This window comes from Budorcas taxicolor, chromosome 7, assembly GCF_023091745.1.
Source record: "Budorcas taxicolor isolate Tak-1 chromosome 7, Takin1.1, whole genome shotgun sequence".
Classification (NCBI taxonomy): Eukaryota; Metazoa; Chordata; class Mammalia; order Artiodactyla; family Bovidae; genus Budorcas; species Budorcas taxicolor.
In genome coordinates this window covers 16,784,981-16,812,972 of record NC_068916.1, presented here as the reverse complement: position 1 = coordinate 16,812,972, position 27,992 = coordinate 16,784,981, and the positions used below count along the sequence as shown (strand labels likewise).

Genomic DNA, 27,992 nt, shown 5'->3' with positions numbered 1-27,992 from the left:
ATTTAAAAGTTTTAGAAGCACGTCCTGGGAGAGAACTGAAGCTCTGCAAGGACCCAGAGGGATGCGGGTAGGTGTGTCTGCAGGCAGGCAATGACTGCGATGGTTCTTTCCAAGAATGGTTACCCAGGCAGGCGTGACTCTGGTGTCTGGAGCAGGTGCGGAGCTTGAAGTAACAGGGCTCCCTGGTTCCCGTCGCTGGAGGAGCAGGAGGTGGCAGGGGTGACAGGGAGGGACCCAGCGCAGCCTCAGGTACGGGGGTTGAGATTTTCCCTGAAGGACAGAGTGGCTGGGGCAGTCAAGGCCGCAGAGTGACGACTGTGGCAGAGAGAGGTCCAGCCCATCTTGTGTGGGTAGATCCTGGAGTAGTGTGGGCTCATGGTCCTGCTGGAGGGATCAGAGGGGTTGGCAGGTGAGGAGGACTGGAGTGGAGTGAGGGGGGCCCTGCAGCTTTTGGTTCACATGCCTGGCATTTCTCTGGACAGGGGCAGGGTAATGATCAGCCCCCTAGGTCCCGCCCATGTGAACCTGTGAGGCTGATCTGAGAGCCCTCATTCCTCTGCAGCACTGATGGGGTGGAGTTGGGGGTGGGACGGAGGCACGAGGGGAGGGGTGATCATGTGACCTGGATTAGCAGTTGACAGGAGGGAAGTTTTCCTCTTGCTGTTTCTGGTGGGGCCGCTAAACCTCGACAATGGAAGTGTTGAGGTTCCAGAGCTCAATCTCCTCACCCCAGAGTGAGGGCCTGTCAGAAGGCAAGAGAAATAGAAAAAGAGTGCCACCTATATCTTTTGAGCACCTGGATCCACCCAAACCTGAAGCCTCATGTTGACTGGTTATTTGAGCCAATGAGTTTCCTATTTTCTTGAATTTTCCATCTCTAGCTATTTGAAAGTGTATTGACTTAAAACACTGCACATTCCTTCAGCCTCCCACTCACCCACCCCTGGCTCTCCTTGGGGTGGAGGCAGCTGTCAGGGACTTGGCTGTTGTCCCCTCCTTCAAGGGTTGAGAAGTTCAGGGGCCATAGCTGGGAGGATGGACTTCTTAGATGCTGGCCTGGGGTCTCACCCACCTTGGAAGTTTCTCCAGGTGCTGGGGTGGTGGTTTAACCGGCTCTTTTTCCGGGCATCCAAAATCTTCATCCCAGCCTGAACCCACTTGGCCCCTGGCCTCCCACACACCATCTTGTTTCTCTGGGGTAAGAAGAATCTGCAGGGATGGGGATGCCCAGGTGAGGATATAAGTGGAGAGGAAAGTTGTGTGACAGCCCCCACCGACTCCCCCACGGTCCCACTCACATCACAGCAGGCAAGTTGCAGCTCCCGCTCACGTCCTGGCGATAGTAACTCTGGGCCTGTCGCAGCAAGGACAGCCTGATTCGGTGGTGGTAGGCCAAGCAGCAGTCCTCAAAGGCACCTGCGACCACACAGCCGCCCACACTCTCAAGTCTGAGCACGTGCACGTACGGCCGCGCACGCACTCTACAGGGCCGTCCACAGACATGGCACCTACGCGCATGTGCGGCTACCTATGCGCCCTGCGGTTTCGCAGGTGCCCTGCAGGGATGCCTCCACTGAGGTGTGCGGCCGCGCATGCGCTCTGCAGGGATGCCCACAGACGTAGCTATCTGCGCGCACACACTGCAACCCTTCTAGGCACTGTGGAGGCCCAGGGACAGCGTAGACAGTGAGGTGACTGCTGGGCTCATCTTTGGCCCTTGACAAAGGGACAGCTGGCAGGAGTTGGAGAGGGCCCCACAGGCCCCAGCTGGGAAGGGTCCAAGACCACGAAATAAATCGACCATTTCCACTCCTGCTCTGGTGCAGAGGGCAAGGAGTGGGTGCAATGCCCTGAGAAGGGGAGGGGCGCGGTTGGAGGTGGAGGTGCTGGTGCCAGAAGTATCAGGGAGGGTGAGAGGGTGGGATGAGCAAAGGATGAATTAATATGGAGACAGTGCTAGGCCTTCAAGGTCCTCTGGGATCCATCCCTCTGCCAATCCCTGCCTCCAGGGGCCACATCTGACTTCTGGGAGGGGCTCGGGGAGGACTTGAAGGCTCCCTCTATCCCCACCTTGACCCAGAAAGCAGGGAGCAGTGGAGTTAGGCAGATGGTGTTGCAGCGCCAAGCAGGAAGCTCCCTGGGGCTGGGGGCAACCCTGCCCCCAGGATCAAAGGGCCCAGTTTGGGCCTGGCTCCTGGAATGGGCCTCTTATTAGAGGACAATGAGAACGAGGCCCAGCCCCATCCTGGGCAAAGGCTAAGGTCTGCTGGGGCAGGGCTAGGGCCTCTCAGACCTAATGAGGGGCAGGTGGGGCAGGTGGGTGGGGCCATGGGGCTTCCACTTGGCCAGGGGTTCTGCTTGGCTACCTGCTGGGGCTCAGCTGCCTCCTCAGGCCCACAGGAATGGAGAAAACAGTGGCAAAGCTGAGGGACACTTGGGGGGGGGGCATTCGGAATGAACTTTGGTCCCCGATATCCTCAAGTGCTTATTCTCGGGAGAGGAGGAGAGGAATTCCCCGTTAATAGCAGTAGTGGTTATCATAGCAGCTGCCAGGCACTGGGCCAGGAGTATCCAACTGGATCCTCACGTCCCATCTCGGCAGTGGGAATTTGGAACCTCACTTGGCAGATGAAAAAACTCGGGGTCATAAAGGCCAGACCGCACAGGTAGCCTGGGTGGGGGAAGCCAAGATGGAGACCCATTTTCATTGGGCTCCCAGGTTCTGATCTCAACGCCCCCTTACCCCTAGGGGCTTTGCAGACTCAGGTCACTGCAATGTGTCCTGGGCGGTAAGCAGCCATGCCGCCGTCTGTTCCCCATAGTTCCTGGGTTGGCTGGAGTTTGGAGGGATGCCTTGGGTTATGGACTGTGGGGGAGGCACCCAGGGGCTCTGGAAGGAGAGGCTGAGGACCATCACCCCCAAGAAGCTGCACAAATGCTGCGAGTTTTTGCATGCCTGGTGGGGGAGCTGTCCATCAGAGAATGGATTCAGTGCTGATGGGATCAGGGGAGGTTTCTGGAGGAGGGGAGAAGCACATTGGTAGCAGGAGGCACAGGAAAGATGGGGAGAGGGGACTCCAGAGGGGGGAGGGATGAACTGAGACAGTACCTTGAGCGTGGACAGTGGGAGCCCAGGCAACCGCGAAGCAGGCCACCAGGCAGACCAGGAGCCATGGATTCATAGTGCAGGCTGATCCTCCCCCTCTGGCACCTACCTTGAGGATTAACTGGAGAGAGCAGGTGGGTGGATGATGAGGACCCAACATGGACAGCGGCAGGCACCGGGAGCACCCCCATCTCAAGCCAGGCCCCCCTGCAAGGGAGGCAGGTGGCATAGGATGGGGACAAGTGCTGCAGGGACCTACTGCCGATCTCGGGGAGGACTCACCAAAGCCTATGGGGTCCCTGGAGCTGGCGCCTGCTGGAGTGGACCTGAGCTCTCCTGCCTGCCAGGCCAGCAGGCTTCACCCTTTATAGATGGAACCCCACCCTGCCACTCCGCCCTCCCTCCTCCTCCCTGTCTCCCCTCCCACTCCACCTCCTGGCTTCTCCCTCCAGCCCTGCCCTCCTCTCTTCTCTGTTTTTTCTGTCTCTTCTCTCCAATGTCATGATGTACTTGGCGGAAGTTGGGGGCCAGGGGCAAAAGAATCCAAATCAAAGAAATGGGCAGGAAACGATACCTTCAACTAACTGCTTGGATGGGGGTGAGAGGTGGACGGGTGCAGGTGGACAGACCCAGCCTTGACCTTAGCCAGCCCCCTTGAAGCTTCACCTTCTCCCCTCCAAGCCCCTCAGCCAGCACCCTGGCTTTCTCCCTGAAGGGCCTTTTCCCCTCATTCTCCTGGCTCCTTTCTTGCTGCACCTCCAGGTGGACCCTGGCTTCCCCCAGGCAGGACTCAGGCTGCCTAGAGCAGGGGTGAGCCTTCATCTCTTCTCCCCACTCCCCAGCCACCTATGCCCGTGGGGCCTTGACTTCATCCCGTTTTTCTCTTCTTCCATATGGTGGGGGAGACTTACTGTGTCACAGCAAAGCCCTGTTTTTTGAGAACAGGCAAACCCACAGAAACAGAAAGTAAAATCAGCTGTTGCCATAGGCTGGGAGGAGCGGAGAACGGGGTTGAGGGTGAAAGGAACGGTATAGATTTCTTTTTGCTCTGAAATTAGATGGTGGTGGTGGTGGAGGGACTCTGAATATAGTAAACAGCATGGAATGGTACACTTTCAATAGGTAATGTCTCGTGCAAAAAAATAATCATCAAAAATGATAATCAAAAAAAGAAGAGTTTTGAGCCAGACAGGGCTAGCCCAGAAGCCTGCTTCCCAGATTACTCTGTGAAACTGCTCCAAAGAAGCAGGGTTTTCAGCGTAGTTTTGTGTCTTGTCAGAACAAAGAATGTCAAAAAAGTCAGGGAGGTATTTCTTCAAGGTCTCAGAACAGAGCAGCACATTTGAGGCGAGTCAGTATGACCTTGACACCTGTGAAGTGAGTCTTATTATCAGAGGAGGACCAGTACTGGCATCCCAGGAAGGACTTTAATCTTTATTTTGAACATGGACATCCTTGACTTCTGGTCAATGCGTCCTCTTCTTTAATAATTAAAGCAGATGTACAACGTAGGTTGATAAGCCACAAACAAGCTTTTTTAGTTAGCATCAAGTTTAAGTTAACAGGGGACTTTCCTGGTGGTCCAGTGGTTAAGACTCCAGCTCTCAATGCAGGGGACCTGGGGTTTGATCCTTGGTGAGGAATCTCAGATCCCCTCAAGCTGAGTGCCATGGCCTAAAAATAATAATAAAATTCAAGTTAACTCATGTATTAGCCACAATGACTTCTCTCTCTCTCCATATATATATATACATGAAAGTGAAGCTGTGAAGCTCGCTCAGTCGTGTCTGATTCTTTGCGACCCCATGGACTGTAGCCTACCACGCTCCTCTGTCCGTGGGATTCTCCAGGCAAGAATACTGGAGTGGGTTGCCATTTCCTTCTCCAGGAGATCTTCCCAACCCAGGGATCGAACCCGGGTCTCCCGCATTGTAGGCAGACTCTTTACCACATCTTTAACAGTGCAATATATGCAACTTGAATTTCCCCGAATATTATCTTGAGAATAAGGACCACAATAATGTTCTGGTTTTGGAAGAAAAGCGGGAGCTCCAAGTAACCACGCCAGCAGGCACCCACCTAGAAGGAGTTTCTTTTTTTCCAGGGTCAGCTTGGTCCACCCGGAACAGGGGTGTGAGGGTGGGGGCCGTGGGGGCGGAGGAGCGGCAAGTAGTGGGGAAGGGGACGCTGCAGAAACCTCACAGCTGATCGTCTGTAACTTCTTATTGTCGACTTCCTTAGCTATAGACCGTTCGGAGCATTTATGACACTCTACCCCTTTCTCATCTCTCCAACTCCACTAGGAGAGCTTGGCGGGGCCCCTCACCCACTCCCTGGGCCAGGTCGGGTGGCTAAATGGGTGGGGCTTGGCGCAGGGGCCGGGCCTTGATGACAGACACTGAGCGCCGGGGCGGGGCTTTCTGATTGGGGCGGTGCTTACGGACTCACAGGCCCGGAGCCCAGCGGTCCTCGGCCGGTGGCCATGGCCGCTCCCGGAGTAGGTGAGGCTGGTCCAGGACGCGGTTCCGCGTGGCTGCGGGCTTGGGGACGCGGCGTGGCGGGCCGAGGCCAGCCTCCCCGCTAAGGCCTACCGTCCCTGCCTGCCCGATCGGCGGGCAGCGGCCAAGACGTGGCGTTACTCAGTAGCGCCGAAGATTCCCCGTGAGCAAGCCCACCTCCCCGCCGCTCACAGTTGGTCCCACCAGCAGCCTTAAAAGGGAGCAAGGGGTCTGAGGAACCAGCACGCAGGGCAGGCAGGGGTTTTTGCACTCAAGTGTCTGAGCGGCGGACAAGATGCTTCAGGACTAAGGGCCCTGGGTGGAGACCTGGAGTTCCGAGGATCGCAGTTGCTGACCTCCACGGTTAGGGCTCGGCTGAGAAAGGGGAGGCCTGTGTTCCCGCAGCTCCTGGAGGTGGTCAGGGTAAACTGTCTCCAGCGAGGGCACCATCTTCTCTGCATGTGTGAACACAGCGCAGAGGACAAAGCCGCCTCCTGCTCCCCAGTCCCCAGCTCTGAGCATGAGGCCGTTGTGAGTCACCGCCAGCCTGCAGCTGAGCCAAATTCAAATTCAGGGACTGACCCCAGGGTCCGCAGGACAGGATGCAGTGCAGGGTGAGCGGTAGGGGGCAGGGGCACAGCTCAGCACACCCCCCGGATGGCCAGACTGCAGAATGGGGCAGCCAGGTGGCCGGGTGAAGGGAAATACCAACCACTGCCTTTGGAGTGAGCTCCTCTGGGGGGTCTGCGTACCTGGCTCACTCTCATTTCTCTGCTGGAGGACCTCCCAGGTGCTCATAACAGTTGACCAATTTTACAGAGAAGGAGACTGAGGGTCTGAGAGGCCCTTTTTCACCCTTTTTATTTTTTATTCTTTGGCCAGGAAAATCCGACTTTTATTTCTTAAATACTGTGAAGGAAAGGGGGACATCTCCTAATGGAGGAAGGCCACTGAGCAGAGGCAGGGGCTCATCAGAAGGATCCTGGGCGGAGGGCCTCCTGCAGTTGCTTTTGCATCACACCTCCACCTCCACCTCCCCATGCTGCCTGCCTCCTGAACTTCTGGTACCTCCAGGTCCTGGTTCAGGTGGCCTCTGAGGGAAGCCGCTGGGATGCCATCCCCACCCCACCCTGCACCGTCCTGACTCCACACACCAGACTCCGGGTATCCTGTCTGCCAGGCCTGGACTCTGGTTGTACCCAGCTGCCTCTCACTCTGGTCCAGATGCACAGTGGTTGCCAGGCAACTGGAGGAAGGAAGGAAAAGTGCTATTTTTTTAATTTTTTTTATTTTTAAGGATGGCTTGCAAGCCTCTGGCCTTTCAGGGACTTAGTTCTGTGTGACCCATTTTACTGTGTTCCCCATGTGGTTGGCCTGCCTCCTGAAAAGTCAGATTTGAAGGGCTTCCCTCCCCGGACTGACCAGCTGCCTCTGTGTTCCAGGGGACCTGGGCAGGGTACTCGGGCTACCACCAGTGGTCGTGGCCTCAGTCCTTGTGTTTCTCCTGCACCTACTGAACATGCGGGGGCTGGGCCGGCTGGGGCAGGGGTGATGTGGGGAGGGAGGGCGGTGGGTCCTGAGAGGAGGGTCCCATAGGGGTATGAATCCCTATGAAGATGCTGCGGCTTCCCTGATGGCTCAGTTGGTAAAGAAACTGCCTGCAATGCAGAAGACCCCAGTTCGATTCCTGGGTAGGAAAGATCCGCCGGAGAAGGGATAGGCTACCTACTCCAGTATTCTTGGGCTTCCCTTGTAGCTTAGCTGGTAAAGAATCTGCCCGCAATTCGGGGGACCTGGGTTTGATCAAGATCACCTGGAGAAGGGAAAGGCTACCCACTCCAGTATTCTGGCCTGGATAATTCTATGGGGTCGCAGAGTTGGACACAAATGAGCAATTTTCACTTTAAGGATGCTGAGCTCCATTCAGCCCTTCCACACAGGTCGCTGGGTACCTGTTACATCCCAGCCACGTTCCCAGGGGTGACTGCAGTGAGCAAGCAGATGTCCCCCAGCTAAGAAGGGGGATGGCGATGTCACTGATCCTCATCAAACATCTGTTTGGGGCTATTTGTTATTCATTCAACAAACAGGTGGTGAGCACCTACTGTATGCCAGGCATTAGGCTGGGTGCCCTGGGTAAGCAGTGCAGAGCAGACAGGCAGCAAGTTTTGAAGCAAGATCCTCGGAGGCAAGCATCACTGCTTCAGATCTGGAGGTGGCAGGAAGATGCGGGGATGGGTTGGGCTCTTCTAAAGAGAGTGACTTGAGGTGACAGCAAGCGCAATGGGATTAATATTTATCCCCACTGGAAAGAGGAAAAAACAATCATCTGAGGTCTGGAGAGGTTAAGTTACCTTACCAAGTAAGTGACAGCCAGATCCCAAGTTGAGGTCTGACTCCTTCATTCCACATATATACTTTTTGGGAACTGTATTAGGCATGTCTTTTTTTTAAATAATGTATTTTGTTTAACCCAATCTATTCATGATAATGGGCTTCCCTGGTGGCTCAGTGGTAAAGAATCCGCCTGCCAAAGCAGGAGATGCAGGTTTGATCTCTGGGTTGGAAAGAACCCCCGGAGGAAGAAATGGCAATCCACTCCAGTAGCCCTGCCTGGGGTAATCCCATGGACAGAAGGAGCCTGGCGGGCTACAGTTCATGGGGTTGCAAAAGAGACATGACTTAGCGACTAAACAACAACAACAAGCCAAAATAATATTTCAACATGCAATCAAAAAATGATTTATGAGGTATTTTCCCTGTTTTGAATACCAAGTGTTCAAAACATGGCTTCTTGAAAAGTCTCAGTACATTCTGAGTGCTGAATAGCCACATGTGGCTGGTGTCTGTCCTGCTGGACAGTGCATTTCCAGCCACAGATCACGGTCAATTCAAAATTTTACGTTCTTTTCTTTCATTTTCTATTGACTTTCTTTTTAAGGGCAGTTTAATTTTCCCAGCAGAATTGAAGAGAAGGTACAGAGATTCCCCATACATCCCCTGCCCCACATTATCAGCAGCTTGCATCTCAGAGGCACGTTTGTTACTGGCAATGAACCTACACCGACCAATCACTATCATCCAAAGTCCAGAGTCTGCATTCGGGTTCACGCCTGCTGTTGTACATTCCACGTGCTCAGTCACTCCAGTCGTGTCCGACTCTTTGTGGTCTCATGACTGTAGCCCACCAGGCTCCTCTGTCCATGGGATTTTCCAGGCAAGAACAGTAGAGTGGGTTGCCATGCCCTCCTCCAGGGGATCTTCCCGACCAAGGGATCAAACCTGCATCTCCTGCATTGGCAGGCGGATTCTTTACCATGAGTGCCACCGGGGAAGCCCTTGTTCATTCTACATGTTTGGACAAAATGTATAATGACGTTTACCCACCATTATGGTGTTATACAGAATATTTCACTGCTTTAAAAACCTCTAGGCTCCCAGCATATCTTTTTTATTCTGTTATGACAGCTGGGGACTTGCTGATCCTGAAGGTACTACCCCTCCCAGGGCTAGCAGATTCCCAGAGAGTAATGGCTTCCTTTCAAGGGTACCTTTCATATGCAAGCCAGCCAGTCCAGAGCCCATACCCTCACCCCCTCTTCTATCAGGCTCCCACACTCAGGGTCACTATTCTCCAGCCCGGGTCGCCCCAGGGCCAGGCAGTAGACAACTAGGGACAGGCTCTATGTCCCGGAGCCTGCTGAAATGATTCACACTAGCAAGTCCTAAGCCTGCTTACCCAGCCTCACTCAACCCTTCCCACGGAAATCACAATAAGGGGGACTTCCCTGGTGGTCCAGTAGTTAGGAATCTGCCTGCCAGTGTAGGCGACACGGGCTCCATCCCTAGTCTGGGAAGATCCGACATGTTGAGGAGCAAGTAAGCCCACGTGCTACAACTACTGAGCCTGAGCTCTAGAGCCCCTGAGTGGTAATTACTGAAGCCCGTGTGCCTAGAGCCCATGCTCTGTGCAACAAGAGAAGCCACAGCAATGAGAAGCCTGTGCACTGCAAGGATGAGTAGCCCCTGCTTGCTGCAACTAAAGAAAGCCGGTGTATAGCATCAAAGACCCGGCACAACCAAAAGCTGATTAGTATTTTTAAAAATTGTGAGAGAGAAGACAGTTTGCTGCTCACAGATCCCAAGAGGAGGGGGCATAACACACCATGCGGGGGAACTTGGGGAACCACCACAGCCAGTAGGGAGACAGAAGGAGCAAGGAGAAAGCAGGGCACGAGCCTTTCTTGTGGCTTCCCTGGGGAAGGCCAGGCCAGGCGGGGTAAGAGATTTGGGACTGGCCAGTTTGAACACTCTCGGCTGGCCCCAGGGGTGGGGTGGCTCTCCCCAGTTGTCTGGTATAATACCTCTCCCTGGGGGAACTAGGGCAGGGGGATTTTGCTTCCCACGAGTGTGAGAACCTGACCACAGAGTTGCCTGGAGTCTGAGCTCAGGATTGGTGGCCCTGCATCGGAAAGGCTTGCTCCCAGCTACCTGCTATCTCTAGGGATTGCTGTAAGGGCAGTCTGTCCCAGATCAGCAAGGCTGGCAGATGTCAAAACATTCTAAAACACAGAAAATAAAACCCATGATGAGTATGCTCATCACCTCTCTCCTCTCATCACCTGTCATCCCCTCTTGCCTGCTTCACAGCCACTCCTTTTTGGCAGTGGATGAATGCCAAGGACGGCCTTCAAGTCTCTCTAGTGTCTCTCTCTCCTGCCTCTGTCCCCCCATCACCTCCCACTCTTGGACTCCTGCCCTGGCTCCCACTGAAGCCTGACAGTGGCCCCTCACCCTTGGCCCCGTGCCACCCCTCCCCTAAGACTGTCGCCTCCTTTGGCTTCAGAGACACAACCCATTTTGTGTCGACCGTCATCGCTGTGTCAAGAGTGTTTTCCCAAGTTTTCGGCCCTGGTCCCTTCTGGAGAGGGCTGAGGCCACACAAACCCTATGTTGGGATTCTAGCTGCTGACAGAAGGCTTTGAGGTGCCTCAAAGATCATATGTCTGTTTGGCTGTGAACTTCTGCAACTCAAGACTCGTTTTCCCTTTGAAGTAAGTAAGTTCAGTGGCTCAGTTGTGTCAGACTCTTTGAGACCCCATAGACTGCAGCACGCCAGGCTTCCCTGTCCATCACCAACTCCAGGAGCTTACTCAAAATCATGTCCATTGAGTTAGTAATGCCATCCAACCATCTCATCCTCTGTTGTCCCCTTCTCCTCCTGCCTTCAATCTTTCCCAGCATCACAGTCTTTTCCAATGAGTCAGTTCGTCGAATGAGGTAGCCAAAGGATTGGAGTTTCAGCTTCAGCATCAGTTCTTCCAATAAAAATTCAGGACTGATTTCCTCTAAGATTGACTGGTTGGACCTCCTTGCTGGCCAAGGGACTCTCAAGAGTCTTCTCCAACACCACAGTTCAAAAGCATCAATTCTTCAGCGCTTAGCTTTCTTTATAGTCCAACTCTCATATCTATACATGTCTACTGGAAAAAACCATAGCTTTGACTAGACACACCTTTGTCAGCAAAGTAAACAGTGGCCCCTTGACCTTTGTCTCTGCTTTTTAATATACTGCCTAGGTTGGTCATAGCTTTTCTTGCAAGGAGCAAGCATCTTTTAATTTCATGGCTGCAGTCACCATCTGCTGTGATTTTGGAGCCCAAGAAAATAGTCTGTCACTGTTTCCATTGTTTCCCCATCTATTTGCCATGAAGTAATAGGATCAGATGCCATGATCTTCGTTTTTTCAATGTTGAGTTTTAAGCCAGCTTTTTCACTCTTCTCTTTCACTTTCATCAAGAGGCTCTTTAGTTCTTTTTCACTTTCTGCCATAAGTGTGGTGTCATCTGCATATCTGAGGTTATTGATATTTCTCCCAGCAATCTTGATTCCAGCTTGTGCTTCATCCAGCCCAGCATTTTGCATGATGTACTCTGCATATAAGTTAAATAAGCAGTGTGACAATATACAGCCTTGAAGTACTCCTTTCCCAATTTGGAACCAGTCTGTTGTTTCATGTCCAGTTCTAACTGTTGCTTCTTGACCTGCATACAGATTTCTCAGGAGGCAGGTAAGGTGGTGTGGTATTCCGATCTCTTTAAGAATTTTCCACAGTTGGTTGTGATCCACACAGTCAAAGGCTTTGGCATAGTCAATAAAGCAGATGTTTTTCTGGAACTCTTGCTTTTTCTATGATCCAGCGGATGTTGGCAACTTCCTCTGCTTTTTCTAAATCCAGCTTGAACATCTGGAAGTTCTCGGTTCATGTACTGTTGAAGACTGGCTTGGAGAATTTTGAGCATTACTTTGCTAACAACATCCAATGGATCATCAAAAAAGCAAGAGAGTTCCAGAAAAACATCTACTCTGCTTTATTAACTATGCCAAAGCCTTTGACTGTGTGGATCACAACAAACTGTGGAAAATTCTTAAAGAGATGACCAGACCACCTGACTTGCCTCCTGAGAAACCTATATGCAGGTCAGGAAGCAACAGTTTGAACTGGACATTCAACAACAGATTGGTTCCAAGTCAGGAAAGGAGCACATCAAGGCTGTACATTGTCACACTGCTTATTTAACTTATATGCAGAGTACATCATGAGAAATGTTGGGCTGGATGAGGCACAAGCTGGAATCAAGATTGCCAGGAGAAATATCAATAATCTCAGATACGCAGATGACACCACACTTATGGCAGAAAGTGAAAAAGAACTAAAGAGCCTCTTGATGAAAGTGATAGAAAAGAGTGAAAAAGCTGGCTTAAAACTCAACATTCAGAAAACTAAGATCATGGCATCTGGTCCCATCACTTCATGGCAAATAGATGGGGAAACAATGGAAACACTGACAGACTTTATTTTTTTGGGCTCCAAAATCACTGCAGATGGTGAATGCAGCCATGAGATTAAAAGATGCTTGCTCCTCGGAAGAAAAGTTATGACCAACCTAGACAGCACATTAAAAAGCAGAGACATTATTTTGCCAACAAAGGTCCGTCTAGTCAAAGCTTTGGTTTCTCTAGTAGTCACGTATGTAGGTGAGAGTTGGACTATAAAGAAAGCTGAGCACCGAAGAACTGATGCTTTTGAACTGTGGTGTTGGAGAAGACTCTTGAAAGTCCCTTGGACAGCAAGGAGATCCAACTAGTCCAACCTAAAGGAAATCAGTCTTGAATAGTCATTGGAAGGACTGATGCTGAAGCTGAAACTCCAATCCTTTGGCCTCCTGATGCGAAGAACTGACTCACTGGGAAAGACCCTGATGCTGAGTAAGATTGAAGGCAGGAGGAGAAGGGGACAACAGAGGATGAGATGGTTGGATGGCATCACAGGAGGAGAAGGGGACAACAGAGGATGAGATGGTTGGATGGCATCACAGACTCAATGGACATGAGTTTGAGTAAGCTCCTGGAGCTGGTGATGGACAGGGAAGCCTGGCATACTGCAGTCCATGGGGTTGCAAAGAGTTGGACACAACTGAGCAACCTAACTGAACTGAACTTGCTAGCATATGAGATGAGTGCAATTGTGCTGTAGTTTGAACATTTTTTGGCATTGCCTTTCTTTGGATTGGAATGAAAACTGACCTTTTCCAGTCCTGTGGCCACTGCTGAGTTTTCCAAATTTGCTGGCATATTGAGTGCAGCACTTTAATAGCATCATCTTTTAGGATTGGAAATAGCTCAGCTGGAATTCCATCACCTCTACTAGCTTTGTTCATAGTGATGCTTCCTAAGGCCCACTTGACTTCACATTCCAGACTGTCTGGCTCTAGGTGTGATCACATCATCATGGTTATCTGGGCCATTCTGTATAGTTCTTCTGTGTATTCTTGCCACCTCTTCTTAGTATCTTCTGCTTCTGGTAGGTCCATACTATTTCCCTTAGAGGTTGGCTGTAAAAATCAGAAAAGTCTTCTCCTAGCGAGAAGGGAAAATAATTGGCCAAGGACATACTGGAGAACACGGGAAGCCTGTCAAAGTCAGCTACAAGAAGCAGATTGTGCCTTTGGCAGCTTTATATGCATAACTTTCTTAATTTGCGGAGGAAAACTGGTCATTGTGTCTGTTTCTCCATCCCGGTGGTCTAAGCCTGAGAAGGTCTGGTCCACCGTAGCCTTGACTCCCAGTATTCTAAGTCACAGCGGGGTGGAAGTCCTGGAATCAAGGTGTTGACAGGGCAGTTCCTTCTGGAAGGCTCTCATGGAGAATCAGTTCCCAGGTCTTTTCCAAGTTTCTCACGGCCACCTGCATCCCTTGGCTTGTGGCCCCTTCCTCCATCTTCAAACCCAGCAGTGTGGCCTCTTCTAACCTGTCTCTGACCTCTGTTTCTGTCATCACATCTCCTTCTCTGACCTGGACCCTCCTGCCTCCCTTTCATAAGAACCCCTGTGATTAACGCTGGCCCGTCCTGATAGTCCAGGATCACCTCTTATGCCCAGAGCCTCAACTTGATCAACCTGCAGAGTCCCCTTGCTGTGCAGTACCATGTATCCCCAGGTTCTGGGCATCAGGCCATCACATCCTGGGGGAAGGGAATTCTGTTGCCTCACACAGCACTCATGGGGGGCAAACTCCTAAGGGAGGACAGGGAACACTCCTCAGGGGAAATGATGTGCAGACTTGAGGCAGGAGATGAATGGGCCCCAGGCTGAGCAGCCAGAGTTTGTCCCCTGTGGACTGAAACTCCAGAATAGCAGAAGCAAGAGAGAAGCCGGGCCCTGTCCAAATAAAAGACCACACATTCCTCATTTTCAAAGTCAAGGAGACCTTCCCAACTATGCATGCACAGAATGTCTCCTTGGATGTCAAGAGAAAGGGCACCACTTCGTACTAAGTGATGTTAGCCTACCCATAGGCCTCTTTGCTGGAATCCATCTTGGCTAAGAGATGTGCACGCACACAGGAGAGGACACTGAGATCACCCAATACAGGCTCAGAACCAGACAAAGCAAGATGACTGGCCACAGGAAACCCAGAAGAATGCCCTATAAGCGCTTCAAATTACCACAAGGGTGTGAGTCTGTCTCCGAGCCCACCCGTGTGTCTATCCACACATATCCCTTTTTCCTCCTAATAAGCACTTCACTTGTTTCACTACTTTCTGTCTCTGTGTGAAAATTCATTTCTGCACAGCTGACAGGCCAGGGGCTTGTCACCGGCCACTGGTCCCTGGGGGTCTGGTGGCTAGGATTCAGTGCTCTCACTGCTGCAGCCAGACTTCATTCTCCAGCTGGGAACTGAAATCCTGCTTCAAGCTGCTGCAGGCTGAGGTCACCCGAGAAAAGGTTCAGTTCTGGAAGGCGGCAGGAAGGGAGGGTGGGTGGGAGAACAGAGAACAGCAGGCAGAGGGAAGCAGACACAGAACAGCAGGCTCCCTGAATACCGACCCAGATGTGACCTGAGGGCCCTTAACATGAGCACAGAAAGCCAGTGGAGAGGCCACCTGCCCAAGTCTGGAGAGAGAAGAGGTTGTCACAGTTGTGGCAGCGGTGGGGAGGCTGAGGAGGCAGAGATGCTGCCACAGATCCTACAAGGCCTGGTCCTGTCTCCACCAGGAAGAATCCTCTGGCCCCAATGTCAGGGAGGAGCCCTGCTGTGGCACTTTCTGGTCCTGTCTATCCAGACACAGAGGAGCTTCTCCCCTTCTCCCCCATGGAGGGTTTCTATTCAGTAACCTTTGGCCTATCTACCCCTGCCCCACCTTGCTAGGGAAAAGCAGTTTCTGGTTCCTCCTGACCCTTGGCCCGCCCTGGATTGGAAGCCCATGTGAGGGTTGAACACTCCTACCTCTGGAATGTGAGGCCCTGGGAGTGAGGGGGACACAGAGCTGGGGAGCCATGCTTCCTCCCCACCCTCCACCCCAGCCCCGATCTGCTCAGGCCTCTGCTCCCTGCCGCACCAGGAGGTGGGCACTGTGCTGAGGATGCTGGATTGGTCACCAGGTGGAGAACGAGCCAGTTCACCCACGGGACAGCAGACAGGAGGTGATGGGGCTTTTGACAGGAAGAGGGGTGAGTTGGGGCTGGGGTGCCCCCTCCAGCTCCTTATTGCCACCCCCACGCCCCGCTGTGCTCAGGTTGGTAACATCCCTCAACTACGGGGCCCTGGAGTCTGACAGGTCCTCCTTGGGCCAGGGCAGGAGTGGGTGCCCATCTTACACACTGAGGAGAGGACCCAGCTTGGGTGGCCTGATGGTGGGGGGATGGGGATAGGGTGGACTCTGCCAAGACATGGTAAGCCTGGGCTGGTGTCTTACCTGTGGGCCCTCGAGAGAAAGGTTGGCTGCTGGTTCACTAGGTCAGCAGAAATTTGATACCTACTGGGTGCTGGAGATGAGGGAGGGGTGGCAGGGCTCGCATTTGCTGACTGCCTGTGGCTCAGCTGGTAAAGAATCCACCAGCAATGCGGGAGACCTGGGTTTGATCGCTGGGTTGGGAAGATCCCCTGGAGAAGGGAAAGGCTACCCACTCCAGTATTCTGGCCTGGAGAATTCCATGGACTGTATAGTCCATGGGGTAGCAAAGAGTTGGACATGGCTGTGACTCTCGCTTTCACTTAACCAGACTCTGTGCTGGAACAGGCCTAGAGACCGCACTTCTGGGGGAAAGGACCAGAGGCTGTTGGGGGAGAGGGCTACGGGGACCTGGGTAAAGAAAGCCGCAGTCCATCAACACAACGGCTTGGACAAGCAGAGGAGGGGGAGGCGAGCATGTGTTCAGGGGGACTTCCTTGGGGGTGAGCCCAGGAAAACCCCTACTCCTGGGGGAAGTGGAGGCTGGTCTGGGGAGATGAGCAGCCCCCCCATCCCCGCCCCACTGGCCAGCCTCTGAGACTGAGCTCCTGATGCCCGGCTCCCCATCTTCCCACTGGAGCTCCAGGTCTGCTCTATCCACCAGAAAATGGGGAGCCCAGACCCCGGAATTCCCATGACCTGTGGAACACTGGGCAGTGTCGGTGTGTGACGAGGGCCACCCGAGCTCCCCGCCACACCCAGGGTGGGTATGACAGAATCGCATGCTCCCCAGGCTGAACTGTCCTCCACAAAATCTGAATGTTGAAGCCTTTACCTAAATCTTTGGCTTTAGGACCTTTAAAGAGGTACCGGAGTTAAAAATGAGGTTATGAGGGTGGACCCGAACCCAGTTTCACTGATGTCCTTTTATAGTGGGGAAATTAGGGACACTGCGGGAAGGCCACATTGAGGATGCGGGGAGAAGATGGCCATCTGCAAGCTAAGGAGAGAGGCCTCAGAATGAAGCCGACCTTGATCTTGGACTTCCTGCCTCCAGGACTGAGGAGGTAAGTGTCTGTTGCTGAAGTCCTGGCCTGTGCTTTATTATGGCAGCCCTAGTGAACTCGGAGAAGGCGATGGCACCCCACTCCAGTACTCTTGCCTGGAAAATCCCATGGGCGGAGGAGCCTGGTAGGCTTTAGTCCATGGGGTCGCTGAGGGTCAGACACGACTGAGCGACTTCACTTTCACTTTTCACTTTCATGCATTGAGAAGGAAATGGCAACCCACCCCAGTGTTCTTGCCTGGAGAATCCCAGGGAAGGGGGAGCCTGGTGGGCTGCCGTCTATGGGGTGGCACAGAGTCGGACACAACTGAAGCGACTTAGCAGCAGTGAACTTGCACTCGCAGGGCGCCCTTGAGGAAGGCAGCAGCCCATCGCCGGGTGCCTGGGGATGGGGTGGGAGCAAGGCAAGCATGGGCCCGGTTTCCTCCCTCTCCCGTGTGAGCCTGAAGCCCTCACTTCGGTATTTATTTAGTTTTATTTATTTGGCCACAACAGGTCTTAGTTGCAGCATGCGGGATCTCCGATCTTTGTTGCAGCGTGAGAACTCAGTCGTGGGATGTGGGAATCTAGTTCCCTAACTAAGAATTGAACCTGGGCCCTGCATTGTAAGCACGGAGTCTTAGCCACTGGACACCAGAGAAGTGCCAATATTTTTTAATTTTATTTTTTAATTAAAAAATTTTTTTTGGCATGAGGAATCCAAGTTCCTGGACCAAAGATCAAACCTGTGTACCTTGCATAGCAAGCACAAAGTCTTAACCACTGGACCGCCAGGGAAGTCCGTGAAGCCCTCACTTTAACCATACCACTGAGGATGCCCACTCCCCTCCATGCTCAAGCATCTTAAAGCACTGGAGCCTGGCTGGAAGGGTAGAAGTAACAACCCAAAGATGCCACAGTGAACCCACAACCCCCCACCCCAGCTGGGTACTCTTTCCCCAGAGTGGTCAATGCAAATCATCTCCCCAGACCCTCTCTTCTCCCCAGCTCCCACCCTGCTCTCATCTGCATTCTGCTCAGTCCATCTAACGAGACCCAACTCAGAGGCTTCTGATGAGGATTAAACTGCCTCTGCACAGGGCTTGGCCACGCTCAGGTGGCGTTCTTACTCCACGTGGTCGCAGGCCTCCTGTCCATTTCTAGAGCAGTTCCCAAGCCAGCTGCCAACACTGGGCATTCAGATCACTGCCAACCTTTTACTCTTTCAAGGCTGTAAGTACAGCCCTTCCACTGGGGGCTCAGGACACTTGTCGGTGGTTTAACCACAGGGTCAGACCATGAAACTTGTAAGATGCTGGGGAATTAGCTTCCGAAGGTTTTGTAATTTTCTGGTAACCTCAGCTACCATCCTGAGGAGCCAGTGTCCAGGTCCTGGCAGCAATGGAATGGTCTTCACCTTAACCAGCCCTCACCCAAGGGCCATTCTGAGGTTTGTCAACTCTTTCTTCCTGGTGAACTGTTTCTGACCTTTGCTCCTTGAGTTCTTATCGATTTGCATGAGCTTTTAATAGCTGATAACACACCTGGCTTGTTCCCCTGGTACAACTCACTCTTAACCATGCATGATCAGAGGTTAGCCCATGTGGAAGGCTCCCAGAGATGCCACTGGCAGTGCTTTCGAATTTTTCATCTGGGGAGCTGAATGGTTTGAGGGTCTCCTGCTACATGGAATGTGGGAGTTACAGGGTGGGGCAGAGGCCTGTAATGAGTCCATCCTTGGGACCCTTGCCCCTGCACATTGGGGCAGGTGGGAGGCACCCTGGCAAACCCAAGGGGCCCTGCCTGCTTCCCATGGGATGCTGGATGAGGAGCAGGGCTGGAGAATGGTCACAGCCAACTGAGCACCTGCCAATGACTGACAGGCATGAAGTCTCCATCTCATTTACAAAGAAAAGATTGAGGAAAACAGTCTGGCGATTTCTCATAAAGTTACTTTGTCAGCCAGCCACTTTAGTCTTAGATATCTACCCAAGAGAAATGATAACATACATCCCATCAGACACTTGTCTATAAATGTTCACAGCAGCATGAGTCACTAAAGCCACAAGGTAGAAACAGCTCCCAAAATGTCCATCGATGGATGAATGGCTCAACTTGTGGTCCAGCCACACACCAGGAATATTATTCAGCCCTGACAATGAATGAGGTACTAAATCATGCTACAACAGAAACAAGCTTTGAAGACATGATGTTCAGACACAAAAGGCCACATATTGTAGGAGTCTATTCATATAAAGTGATCAGAACAGGCAAATTCATGGAGTCAGAAAGTGGACTAGTGGTTGCCAGGGGCTGGAGGAGGGACTGCGAAAGGTCATGAATGAATGATATGTTAGTTGTGTTGCTCAGTTGTGTCCAACTCTTTACAACCCCACGGACTGCAGCCCACCAGACTCTCGGTCCATGGGATTCTCCAGGCAAGGATACTGGAGTAGGCTGCCATTTCCTACTCCAGGGGATGTTCCTGACCCAGAGATCAAACTCAGATCTCCTGCACTACAGGCATACTTTACCATCTGAGCCACCAGGGAAGCCCAAAGGGCATGGGGGTTCCTTTAAAAAATATTATTTATTTGCTGCACCAGATCTTAGTTGCGGCATGTAGGATCTTTAGTCGCAACATGTGGAAATCTAGTTCCCTAACCAGGGATCAAACCCCAGGCCCACTGCATTGGGAGTTTGGCATCTTAGCCACTGGACCACCAGGGAAGTCCTGGGGTTTCTTTCTGGAGTGATGAAAATGTGCTGGAATAGGTGGTGGTGAGGTTTGTGCAACTTTGTGGATACGTTGGAAACTACTGAATTTCTGTGTAATTTTTTTTTTTTTTAAGAAGTACTGCAAAAAGCCCAACATACACATGTAAAACACGTAGAGACAGGTCAAGGAGAACTCAAATGGCATGAAAAATAAAAGCTGGATTTAAAGGAAAATAGAAATCTTAAACATGAAAAAAAATTACACAGTGGCTACTTCCCAGTTACTGGCAGGAAAGAGGTGGGTGAAGTGACAGGAAAAGTGAAAGTGATCACTGTCAACAGTGACCCTTGGAATTGGAGTCACAGGGCCTGTTCTAACCTTTGATACAATGGGAGATAAAGTGCCACTGCTGCTCTTGCTGGAAGAACGCCCAGTGGAAGGGGCATGGTCAAATCTAGAAAGGCAGCAAGGTAATTCTGGCAATCAGCACTCGCCAAGCTCACTCAGGTCACTGACTCATGTGATCTTGCACCGTGGTGTGTGGGGAGCTTGCCTTTTGGACAAGTAGGGGACCCCTCCCTTCCTGTTCTCCCGGGTATTGAGCATAGAATCTCCTTTGTGGGCCTGTGCCAGGGTGGTCGTCCTGGGCCTCAGCTGCCCTGCTCAATGCGTGTCCTGGAGGTGGCAGTGCCCCTCATCTTTTACAAATAAACAGAGGCTTGGGAGGTTATCACATGGAAGTTCCTGGATGTAAGCTCTGTGCCCGCTCCAGGTCAGGTTCTCTGGGTCAGAAATGTGTACAGGCAGGAAGCGCGGGGGACCCACGCCCAGAAGGAACCCCTGGCTACCCATTCCTCCAACTCTGGAGTTATCAGGGCCATGAACTCCAATGGAGTTGCCCACTGAAAACAAACTCAACCGTCCACAGACATGTCGATACAGCTTCCTGTTTTTTTCCATCACTCACCGACTCAGCACTAGTAATGGAATCAGACTGAAGTCTGGCCCCCAAAGAGCTCCAGTGCTGGAAGATTCTTCCAGAAGCTGGGCTGCCCGGCTTCTATCCTCAGGATGGGTGATCCGCTTTGATGCCTCAGCTCTGTTCGGGGGCTGACCAGTAAATGGCTCCCCTGACAATAAAACCTATTACTTTTCTTTTTTGTCTGAGCTATGAGGCAAGTAGGATCTTAGTTCTACAACCGGGGATCAAACCCGTGCCCACTGCACTGGAAGCACGGAATCTCAACCACTGGACCACCAGGAAGTCCCTAAACTCACTTCTATGTCCCCAAAATAGCCCCCACCCACACTGTGAGCCCTGAAAGTGGCCCAGGTGTCATGGCTTCCCCACTGCTGTGCCTAATAACTGGGCTACTGCCTTGCCCACAGCTGTCTCCAAGTCCTGGTGATTCCACTTCTAAGACACTTGGAATCCTCCCCTCCACATCCTGCCCTACACCTGCTCCATCAGCCCTCCCTGGGGCTGTCTTCACAGCCCCCACTCCCTCTTTTGAAGTGTGCATTCCATGATTGCTTCTGGGGCCCTTCCTTCTAACAAATCAGCAAAGAATCACATTAAGTGTCTCATTTAAAATGCTCTTTGGCTGGGGACTTCTCTGGTGGTCCAGTGGTTAAAACCCCACACTTCCACTGCAGGAGGCACAGGTTTGATCCTTGCTCTGGGAGCAGGCACAGGTTTGATCCTTGCTCTGGGAGCTAAGATCTCACATGCTTTATGGCCAGAAAACCAAATCAAAATAGAAGCAATACTGTAACAAATTTAATAAAGACTTTTAAAAAAACTGGTCCACATCAAAAACTACATATATTAAAAAATAAAAATAAAAACTTCTGTCTGAAAGACTCTTTCAGCTGCCCATTGCCTGCGGCAGGAATATCGGGGCCCTGTGACTGCTGTATTAAGTTACTACAATCTTGGTGGCTTAAAGCGAGGTACATTCATTATTCGACAGTCCTGGCAGTCACAAGTCCAAAGTCAACCTTATTGGGCTAAGATCAAGGTGCTGGCAGGGCTGCAGTCCTGGCAGTTGAAAGAGAGAATCCGTTTTCTGGCCACTAGAGGCCGTCCGCATCCCGTGGCTCGTGGCCACCTCCTCCAACCTCAAAGACATCAATGACATCGCTGTCCTCTCTTTGTACTTTCACATCTCCTTCTCTGCCCCTCCTGCCTCCCTCTGGTAAGAATCTCTGTGATGAGGTTGGTCTCATACAGATAATCCACAACTGCCTGCCCATCTCCAGATCCTCAACTTAATCCCATCTGCAGAGTCCCTTCTGTTAGGTAAGGGGACACAGCTTCCCAGAGACCACTGTTATTCTGCCCATCACAGCAAGACTAGCCTACTTTTTCTGAAAAGGGCCCTGCAGTAAATCTTTTAGGCTTTGTGGGCCATCTGGTCTCTGTTGCCAAGACTGACTGCACAATTTTCAGAGCTCAACGCAAGATAAAAATACGGGCCTCCTGCATTCACAAGATTAAGAATTTCAGACCAGTGACGGCAGAAGTGCAGGCCTCTGCACCCCCATCTGAGCAAGTCTGCGTCTGCTCCTGCAACCTGAAAGCGGCCAAGGGCCACACACAGATGACAGGCGTGGGCATGGGACCAGCAAACGTGATGGACGCTGAAGCTGCACTTTCCCATGTCACAAAATGCTATTCTTTTGTTTTTTTCCAAACATTTGGAAATGTAAGACTTCCCATGCTTCCAATGCAGGGGACCTGGGTTCCCTGGTTGGAGAACTAAGATCCCACACGCTCTGTGGTACAGTCAAAAAATTAAGATAAATAAAATAAAAATGTAAACATCATTTGTAACTCACAGGTTGTGTAAAAAAAAAGGTGTGGGTGGAATCAGGCTGTAGTCAGCTGGCTCCTCATTTGCAGGATGAAATCCCAACTTCTCTGCCTGACTCTCTAGGGTCCTTGACAGCCAGAGACAGACACCCTGCCAGTCCTGTCTTATCATCTTCTTTCCTTGAGACACCTACTGCTCCGTGAACCCTCCTCACGGGCAAAGCTGCACCTGTGCTCTAGCTGTGTGGAAGCCCCATCTCCCCCTCCTGTGGCTGGCAGACCCTGGCTCCTGCTGCCCTCCAGCCCAGGGTTGTCCTCATGAAAGGTGGTGCTCTGGACCTGGCCCTTGTCACACTGCCTGGGCTTGGTGTCTACATGTCCTCTTCTTTCTTGCAGCAGCAAGGTCCTCGTGAGCAGGAACCCAAACGGAGTCATCCTGATCACATGAGCCCTGACAGCATGTGCTTCGAGGCACAATAAGAACAATCAGGAATTTTAGTGGCTAGAGTGTACTCTAACCCTGACCCTTAAGAATCAAAACTATGCTTCTTACTAAAAAACAAAACAAAGAATTTCTATCTCAAGATCAGATCAGGGAAATAAAGATCTCTGAGATCAGGCAGGCTAGACTCAAACCCCTGTCCTTACTAGACATGTGCACCTGGACAAGTCACCGCCCTTGCTCCTAGGACAGGGTCTCAACTCATCGTGGCCAATCAAGCCCTGTGTGTCATGCCCCTCTCAATCCCGTGAGTCACTGGCCTTTCCTAAGTGTGCCATGCTCCTGTGGGCCTCAGGGCCTTTGTGCTTGCTGTTCCTGCTGCCTGAACCGTCCTGCTCCCCTTTGCTCACCCTACTGACTGTGCAGGCCTCCCCTGGCTGCCCCTGGGCAAAGTCAGGTCCGCCTGTTGCACGCTTTGCTGGCACTCTGGACCTCTGCAGGTTGAAATAATTTGTGTCATTTCTTCTTACAATTAATAAGCACTTGCTACCAGGTTCTACTTCAGAGATTCTGAAAGTGGGTGATTTCACTTCATTCTCATGGTGCCCTCATAAAGTATTGTAAGCACCCCCACTTCGTGGAAGGGGAGGCTGAAGTTCAGAGAAATTAAACAACTTGCCCAAGGTTGCACGGCGATTGAGTATCAGAGCTCGCCTCCTAAGCCTGTCCTCGCAGGTTGACTGAGCTCTGTGAGGGTGGATGCACATTGGGTCGTTGTTGTATGTATCCCCAGGGCTGAGTGCCTAGACCGGCTGAAGTACAGGTGCCTGCAGAGCATCGGGGACCTAAAAGAAATAGCACTGCAGTAGCAACAAGCACTCCTAGTGTTCAGATCTTGGTTTCTAACACCATGCTCTAATCAGAGGAACGAGACTTGGAGAAACGGCTGCTTCTAAAGCTGGGATCAGGAAATACACATGAGAAGAACCTACAGCATCTTGCAGTACTAGAAAGTAAGGAAGTCCTCCAGAAAAAACAAACAAGCAAAAAAAAAAAAACCCCACCGAACAAAACACATTGATAGGAGTGTGTCAAAAACCAAAGGAGGGCTTCCCTGGTGGTCCAGTGGTAAAGAATCCGGCTGCCAAAGCAGGAGACATGGGTTGGATCCCTGGTTGGGGAAGATCCCATATGCCAAGGAGCAGCTAAGCCTCTAGAGCCCCAACTATTAAGCCCTAAGTACTGAAGCCCGCACACCCTAGAGCCTGTGCTCCAGGACATGAGAAGTCACTGCAATGAGAAGTCTGTGCGCTGCAACTAGAGAAAAGCCCGCAATGAAGACCCAACACAGCCAAAAATAAATAAATTCAAAACAAAACAAAGAAGCCAACTGAAGGGGCTCCCAGTGGCCAATGCTGGAGCAATTTGAGCAACAAAATAAAGTAGTATTGGCTTAAAATCCAGAGTATAAATAAATACTCAGGAAGCTAAGTTGCTTCAGTCGTGTCTGACTCTGTGTGACCCCAGACCAGGCTCCCCCGTCCCTGGGATTTTTCAGGCAAGAGCACTGGAGTGGGGTGCCATTGCCTTCTCCAACTTAGGAAGCTATACTGATCTAATTAAATGACTGGATAAACTAATAAACAGGGAGAGAAGAGGTAAGCCTTTCATGCAGAAGGATTCCAAGTAATTTATGTAAATATCCACCCTTAAGGAGGGGAACACACATGTCCACTCTCTATGTGAGCTGCATATAGTGACTTCCTTCCAAAGGAAAAGGGGAAAAGTGACTTTACAGTGGAAAAACCTGACACATACTAAGTCAGCCAGGTGATGAAGGCCAATATCAACACGCATAAATAAAGTTGATACTACATATCCTTTTTTTAAAAAAGAATTCTCTTACTTTCTTTTAGTTTGGCCTCACTGCTCCGCTTGTGGGATCTTAGTTCCCTGACCAGGGATCAAACCCATGCCTCCTGAATTGGGGGCACAGTGTCTTAATTACTGGACCACCAGTGAAGCCCCCAATTGTATGTATCCTTGACATGGTATGATGAAAATGACCCTTTACCTCTTTGGTCTTCCTCCCTCAAACCCATCATCCCAGGATTACCACAAGAAATATACCAGACAAATGCCAACAGAGGAGCATCCTACCAAATATTTGACCAGGTCTCTCAGAACAATTAAGATTATCCAAATCAGGGAAAGTTGGAGAACCTGCCAAAGCTAAAAAGAGACTCAAGAGACAGGACAACTAAGAGACGGGATCTTAAAAGTTCTCATCACAAGAGAAAAAAAGAAATCTAAGTGTGGTGATGGATGTTAATCTTTAACCACCTTATTGTGGTGATCATTATGTAATATACACATGCATCAAATCATTATGTTGTATACTCCAAAACTAATGCAATGTTATATGTCAATCATCTCTTTTTAGAGAGAGAAAACAACTAAGTGTAACGTGGTATCCTAGATGCGACTCTGGATGACAAAAAGGACATTAGGTAAAAACAAAGGAAATCAAAACATGAACTAGGGTTGACAAGAATGTATCAGTCATGGTTCGTTAAGTATAACAAATGTATCCTGCTAGTGAAAGACTCTAGGGTCTGGGAAATTGGGTGTGGGTAAAATGGTAACTCTGTGTTTTCTGCCCAGTATTTCTGTAAATCTAAAATTCTTCTAAAAAGTCAAGTCTACGAATGATAGCAATGATAAAGCATAGGTGAATGATCACAATACTCCACTATTCATCATGGTGACAATGACTGTAGCTCTCCTCTTACACTGCTATTGTGAGCACTCCGTAGAACTGACATAAAGCATTCAGCATGAGGTATATATAGCTCAATTCAGAGCACTGCACTTGTCACCATTCGACGAAATCTATGCCATCCACTATGGAAGCCATGAGCTCTACATGACAAACTTTAAATTAAGTAAAAATTAAATTAATGGAGTTCTTGTGGCAAGAAAACTGGAGTGGTTTGCCATTTCCTCCTCCAATGGACCACGTTTTGTCAGAACTTTCCACTATAACCCATCCATCTTGGGGGGCCCTGCACAGCATAGCTCAAAGCTTTATTGCGTTAACGCAAGCCCCTTGACCACAACAAAGCTATGATCCATGAAGCTCCAATACTTCGGTGAAGAGCTGATTTCACTGGAAAAGACTCTGATGCTAGGAAAGATTAAAGGCAGAAGAAGAATGGGGTGGCAGGGGATGAGATGGTTAGATAACATCACTGACTCAATGGATATGAGTTTGAGCAAACTCCAGGAGATAGTGATGGACACGGGAGACTGGTGTGCTGCAGTCATGGGGGTCGCAAAGAGTCGGACATGACTTAGCAACTGAACAACAACAACAAAAATTAAGTTCATTAAATGCTCAGTTCTTTAGTGCTACCAGCTACATGTCAAGTGCCCAAAGGCCACATAGAGCTCGTGGCTATTAAATTTGGCAGTGTTGATTAAAAAGAAATGCCCATGAGCACAGTGTTCTATTGGACAACACTGCACAAAACAATAAACGGCATGATCGTTTGTTCAGTGTTCTTGACTCCTTTCGGTCCTTCTGCAAATCTTACCTTCTCAACCTTCCCGACTGCCCTCTTTCAAACTGCAACCCCCATTCCCACCCCACATACCCCATGCCCAATTTACTTTTCGGTCCTTTACCACTTGCTGTGGAATCCACTTAATTTCTTTCCTGACTCCGTATCTAGCACTGCATGGTTCGATGCTGTAGCCATTAGTAACCACGGCTCCTGAGCCCTTGAAACACAGCCAGTTCAACTTCAGATGTGCTGTGAGTGTAAAAGACAAGATTTCAAAGGCATGTAGAGAAGAGGAAAAAACAAAAGAACATAAAAATATCTCATACATTTTTACATTGGCTACAGGCTGAAACAGCATTTTGGAGATAAATTGGGTTAAATAAGACACGTTATTAAAATTAACATCACCTGTTTCTTTCTCTTTTTTTTAACATGGCTACTAGAAATTTTAAATTATGCATGTGGCTAACATTTGGTTGCCGGACTTCCCCGGTGGCTCAGACGGTAAGGCGTCTGTCTACAAAGTGGTAGACCGGGGTTCGATCCCCAGGTCGGGAAGATCTGCTGGAGAAGGAAATGGCAATCCACTCTAGCACTATCGCCTGGAAAATCCCATGGACAGGGGAGGCTGGTAGGCTACAGTCCATGGGGTCACAAAGAGTCGGACACGACTGAGCGACTTCACTTTCCTTTCCTTACATTTCTCATGGGCTTCCCTGGTGGCTCAGACGGTGAAGAATCTGCGTGCAGTGCAGGAGACACGGGCTCGATCCCCTGAAGAAAGAAATGGTAACCCACTCCAGTATTATTGCCTGGAGAATCCCCATGGGCAGAGGAGACTGGAGGGCTACAGTCCATGAGGTCGCAGAGTCAGACACGACTGAGCGACTAATACTACATTTCTCATGGACAGTATCAGTCCAGAATGTCAGCCAAATAGAGGCATGTATTTTCGCCTGTTTGCTGCCAATACAGTGATCGGCACGTAGTAGGCGGTCAATTAAATTTTAATGAACGAACGTTAGGCTGAGCCTCTGGGCACCCGTTAGCTCTAATAATCAACACAGATGGAATACTGACCACGTCCCCAGGTCCGCCTCTTCACTACACCAGATAAGGAAACTGAGTCCGGCCGAGGTGACGTAACCCCAACCCAACGGCACGTAGTGCGGAAACGTCGGAGCCGGGATTCGAACCCCGGTTCTGTCACCGCAGGCCAGGCGCGCTGACCGTTCCTACCTTGCAGATTGGTGACGGCGGCCGAGGCGGCGGCAGGATAAACAGGCGCGAGACACACACCATGCCCAGGATAAGGGGAGCGACCCTTCGGCCGCCGCCTTCCGTCGGCCTCCATGGGCCAGGCTACAGCGGGCCCTCTCCTCGGCCATCGCTGGCCACCCGCGTCTCTGCCTGCCGCCGAGCTCTTCGCAGGCGGCGCCAGCCGGAAGTCCCGCCCCCGCCGCGCGCCCCGGGTCGCCGCGACAGCAACGCGGGCCAATGAGAAGCGCGCCGTGGCGGGCGCCGGCCAATGGGCGCGCGCGCCGGGGGGGCGTGTCCGGGCCGCGGG

General features: G+C 51.1%; 1 protein-coding gene across 9 annotated transcripts; it reads right to left on the bottom strand.

Moving 5' to 3' along the window:
- Window positions 1-2: 2 nt before the first annotated feature.
- Window positions 3-27,854, bottom strand: CCL25 (C-C motif chemokine ligand 25). 9 transcript variants are annotated; one of them, XM_052643903.1, is made up of 9 exons: window positions 27,665-27,854; window positions 26,547-26,674; window positions 7,710-7,909; window positions 4,018-4,780; window positions 3,110-3,227; window positions 1,299-1,416; window positions 1,073-1,209; window positions 623-742; window positions 3-384 (listed from the first exon to the last, which is right to left on the bottom strand). In XM_052643903.1, the coding sequence occupies exons 4-9, from the start codon at window positions 4,090-4,092 to the stop codon at window positions 374-376; spliced, it is 579 nt and encodes a 192-aa protein (XP_052499863.1). In that variant the 5' UTR covers window positions 4,093-4,780; window positions 7,710-7,909; window positions 26,547-26,674; window positions 27,665-27,854; the 3' UTR covers window positions 3-373. The 9 variants fall into 9 exon arrangements, with proteins under 9 accessions (XP_052499863.1, XP_052499867.1, XP_052499868.1 ...); XM_052643907.1 differs by lacking the exon at window positions 7,710-7,909 and having other exon boundaries at window positions 3,110-3,313; window positions 26,532-26,674; XM_052643908.1 differs by lacking the exon at window positions 7,710-7,909 and having other exon boundaries at window positions 3,216-3,313; window positions 26,532-26,674.
- Window positions 27,855-27,992: the final 138 nt, after the last annotated feature.

Coding starts and splice junctions, on each gene's coding strand:
- CCL25 (XM_052643900.1), bottom strand. CDS start 4,092: ATGGCAACAGCTGATTTTACTTTCTGTTTCTGTGGGTTTGCCTGTTCT. Junction 3,228..4,017: donor CAGGGCTTTGCTGTGACACA/GTAAGTCTCCCC, acceptor TGCTCTCTCCAG/TTAATCCTCAAGGTAGGTGC. Junction 743..1,072: donor CACCTGGAGAAACTTCCAAG/GTGGGTGAGACC, acceptor GCCTTCTGACAG/GCCCTCACTCTGGGGTGAGG.